The sequence below is a fragment of the Sander vitreus genome, chromosome 9 (genome assembly GCF_031162955.1).
Source record: "Sander vitreus isolate 19-12246 chromosome 9, sanVit1, whole genome shotgun sequence".
NCBI classification, from domain to species: domain Eukaryota; kingdom Metazoa; phylum Chordata; class Actinopteri; order Perciformes; family Percidae; genus Sander; species Sander vitreus.
This window is the reverse complement of record NC_135863.1, coordinates 21648259-21652289: the sequence shown is the minus strand read 5'-3', so window position 1 is coordinate 21652289 and position 4031 is coordinate 21648259. Positions and strand designations below refer to the sequence as shown.

Genomic DNA, 4031 nt, shown 5'->3' with positions numbered 1-4031 from the left:
GGACAAATAAAAAACTCAAACTGCTTCTTATAAGGTCACATTCAGAGGTTATTATGCAATCAAGTGTTTTCCCAAATACCTTTTTTTTCAGTTCAGTCTATTCAATAAGCTGCATGAACAAACAAGAAACACAAAAATCTCATCTAAAATCCACTGTAAATATTTGTAATTAGCCTGTAATGAGTCTAATATGGTGTGAAAATGTTTCGTGAGGTCATATTAGTGGCCAGCGTCTGGCTTTAGAGGGCATGGATCATTTCCCGACTCTGGAAATTGAGTCAGAGTCAAACTGTGTCCTGCCCTGGCTTATTACTGGCTGAGAGGATCGCCCATCCCAGCAGCATAATTCCATCTGGGCTAAATATTTATACAGAGGGGGAACGACATCACTTATCCACAACACATTCATTCACATAAGGGAGAGCTACTTCCAGAGTTGAGTTTGCCAGAGGAACATCACTTCTTCTTGCTGATATTTGCAGAGACAAGCTTTTAGGGGGGAAATAAATAGGGTTTGTACTACCTAGATTACACAATGATCTTTTTCATCCCTGTTTTTGGTGTGATTTTCACTATGTATCAGATTGGGAGGAATCCTGCCAGTGGTAAGTTGACTTGTTTTTCTCTTCTTTTTTTTTTTGTATTTTGAAAAAGTAGGTCCAAAGTGTGCCATGCTTTGAAAATAACTGCACGAATCCTCTTACAGTTATCATAATGATGAGGTACTTTTTTTTCTTCTAGAATTATATTTATGTACTATTATGTACTTTGCCTCAGCCTTTTGAAATAGAAATAGTGCAGTAGATAGTTTAGTCTTTGTATATATACTCATAGAAGAATATATACACAAAACCTGTGAAAACATCCAAGCACACAGGTGCTATATAGTGTGCTATATAGCGTTTATAATACTACAGTTTTATAATTAGCCATTCATTTAATGGACATTGATTAAAAGAAGATTAAAAGAACTTTTTACGTGTTTATATATATATATATATTTATGAGTTTATATGGGTCAGAGTGAATTCACTTTATTATATTTTTGCTATTATCTCCAGCTGGGATGTGCTGGCTGCAGCAAGACCAAAGGTGCGACATGGTGCTGATGAGAGGGGTGACCAGAGAGGAGTGCTGTGCCGGGGGCCGCCTGGACACAGCATGGTCCAACACCAGCCTACCCATGAATGAGGTCAGCCTGCTGGGCTTCCTGGGAATTGTCTCCTGTAAACCATGCAAAGGTAAACAAACAAACCTTTAAAAATCAAATTAGTTGAATCTGCCAAGTAGCAGGAATGTGTATAGAACTTGTGTATTGCTTTGGTTTATCACACATGGAATTCATCATTGCATGTAACCCACAAGTTAAATGCCGTACTGAACTGCTTTAAACCCACATTTAAATTCTTTTAATACATAAAATGATCCCACTGGACTCAGGCTGTTTCTATCAGTGGTAGTTTTAAGGTAAGTACTGGGTGTTTTAATCACTGCTTAGATATCAATTGCAGACTTTAAACAGAAGGTTTAACTTATGTTTTAAATATCACAGGGACAAAATTGGCTACTCCCTTACACTAAATAACTCGCGTCTCCCCGCGGAGAGTTAGTGAAAGTTAATTCGAGCCACGCCGTGTGTGAAATCAAGGTATTTCCACAATGAGTTCCCGGTGCAGCTTTCAACAAAATGCAGACATGGATCCAGGAGATCTTCCCACATAACTCCACCCAGCTGTCCTAAGAAGCTTCCTCTCCTGGAATCTCTGCGAGGTTCATTCAGGTTCACTTGCAAATAAATTCTTGTTTTCTTAAGCAGCACTTGCACCATGTGATCATAGGACAAAAATGTGAATTTCTCCAAGCTGATGAAGTCCAGTAAAAATTGAGCCACTGGCATTTTTTGGAGAACATACCCAACCACAGCCACAGGGTTTTCTGGCCTCGTCACACGGCTTAGAGAAAGAGAAATGTGGATTGTATTTAGATAAACTTGAAATAAGCAAACAGACCACAGTCAAGGGTAGCCTGCAGCTTTGTAAAAAAAAAAAAAAAGACTTACATAAAGGTAAACAGTTGTCACATGAAAAATGAATGAAGTTGGTCAAATCACAGCCTCCTCCTGCCCTGTTTGCTTCCATGAGCAAAATAGGAAAATACATTCCTGCAGGCTGGAGTAAATGCCTGCCACATGTCTGGGACTCATAATGTGCTACACTATGTTGATCATTTGGAATTTGGTGAGAGGAAAACGACGGCAGCGTGAATGAAAGTTAAGATGGCTTGTCAATTCAGAGTAAGACACCTACATCATTACAAGACTATAGTTTTTTTCTTTTCTTCAGACATTCCCTTATTGGGAGACACAGAGGAGATAGAGAGAAAATGTATGCGCAGCAAGAGACAAAGTGAAAGATGAAAATGAACCAAAAGTTAGACCAGAAAAAAAAACAAAAAAAAAAAACACAGTATCTGGAATAAAACAGGATATTGAAGTGCTGGTAGAGACAGGAAATAAGAAATAAGTTCCTCATTGTTTACAGAATCCTCAGGACTCGGAGCTGATAAGCCATCATCTCTCAAGGCCCTGGGAAAAGACCTGTGTGCATTGTCTAATGTTGATTTTGCACTGTGTAGGATTAAGGTTCCTCCTGTGCTTTGACATTATGGGGTGTCAGAGGAGCCCGGGGCTTCCTCATTTCTCAGCCTGTAAACTCCTCTGACAGCTATTTGAACTCTGTCTACCTCAGAGCCCCTCCGTCCCTCTGCGGGAGCTTAGCCCAATCCGTATGCAGCCGTACACATAGGTCTGTTATGAAAACACGCCAGCCTCAAATTCCACCAGGCGAGACACCCCTGTGTGTAACGGTCAATAAAGAGATGTGATTATTGTAAATATTGTGCAAGGTGAAAATTGTGTTTTGGTCTGGGAAAACCCCAGAACTCATGCTTGTTTTGGATGAAAATGCCTGCGGCTCACCTGATGTCTGCAGACTTGTTAATACAGTAACATTACACTGACACTCACATATGAGACCACTTTCTGTGCTTTTGTAGAGACTTGCGATGGAGTCAAATGCAGTCCCGGGAAGGTTTGCAAAATGAAGATAGGAAGGCCTCAGTGTGTGTGCTCTCCAGACTGCTCTCACATTACCCAGAAGCACGCTGTGTGCGGCAGCGACGGGAGGTCATATACCGATGAGTGTACTCTGCTGATGGCCCGCTGCATGGGACACCCAGACCTGGAGGTCATGTACCAAGGAGACTGCAAAAGTAAGCATGATTGATCTAGTTTATGCTATTTCCAAGATAAGCTGTTGTGCACAAAAGCAAAATATATCACACTTTTTTTAATTTGCTAAGTCCTTTTTTCATGTCTTGCACAGAGTCGTGCTCCAACGTGGTGTGTCCAGGTACCCACACCTGTGTGACCGACCAGACCAACAGTGCTCACTGTGTCATGTGCCGCACAACTCCTTGCCCAATCGCCATGCTGTCTGAGCAGCCAATCTGTGGCAATGACAACATCACTTACCCCAGCGCCTGCCACCTCCGCCGGGCCACCTGCTTCCTCGGTCGCTCCATAGGAGTCCGTCACTACGGCCACTGCAACAGTAAGGCTACAAAAACACCTGTCACTTTCTATTTTTACCAGTCTCTTACTTGTCTGTGCCAATGAGGATTCTGCAGCTGTCATGCACATTTTGACTCTTTTTGTGCAGGTCCCCCTCGGAAACCTCAACATTTCGAAGGCAGTGAGGAAAACGCAGTCTAGATGGACAACTCCTGACGCAGTCCTTTTTCAAGAAACGAGTTTCGACTTCCAAGTGTCACACCACTAGCTTCCCATGATGACCTCTTTTTTTGACAATCACTTGCCCTCCCCTTTGTATACAGAATGACAATACATTTGAAAGACCTCTGTTGGAAGACACAATAGTGTAACTGCCTCAAAAAGAGCTACAAAAACCCTGTGAGCAATTTGTGTTAAACTCCTGTTAGTTTGGGAAATTGAGGCAGATGAACACACGTGT

The 4031-nt window shown here is 41.8% G+C and overlaps 1 protein-coding gene across 1 annotated transcript; it reads left to right on the top strand.

Annotated features, from left to right (window-relative positions):
• The first annotated feature begins 377 nt into the window (after positions 1-377).
• fstl3 (follistatin-like 3 (secreted glycoprotein)) lies at positions 378-3807 on the top strand. Its single transcript, XM_078259270.1, has 5 exons — positions 378-605; positions 1062-1241; positions 3055-3270; positions 3384-3611; positions 3720-3807. Exons 1-5 carry the CDS (start codon positions 536-538, stop codon positions 3770-3772), a joined length of 747 nt encoding a protein of 248 aa, XP_078115396.1. The 5' UTR covers positions 378-535; the 3' UTR covers positions 3773-3807.
• The last annotated feature ends 224 nt before the right edge of the window (positions 3808-4031 follow it).

Excerpts from the sequence above, each read along its gene's own strand:
- fstl3 (XM_078259270.1), top strand. The coding sequence starts at position 536 with ATGATCTTTTTCATCCCTGTTTTTGGTGTGATTTTCACTATGTATCAG. Across the intron at positions 1,242-3,054 it reads CTCCTGTAAACCATGCAAAG|AGACTTGCGATGGAGTCAAA; the intron begins GTAAACAAACAA and ends GTGCTTTTGTAG. Across the intron at positions 3,271-3,383 it reads GTACCAAGGAGACTGCAAAA|AGTCGTGCTCCAACGTGGTG; the intron begins GTAAGCATGATT and ends TGTCTTGCACAG.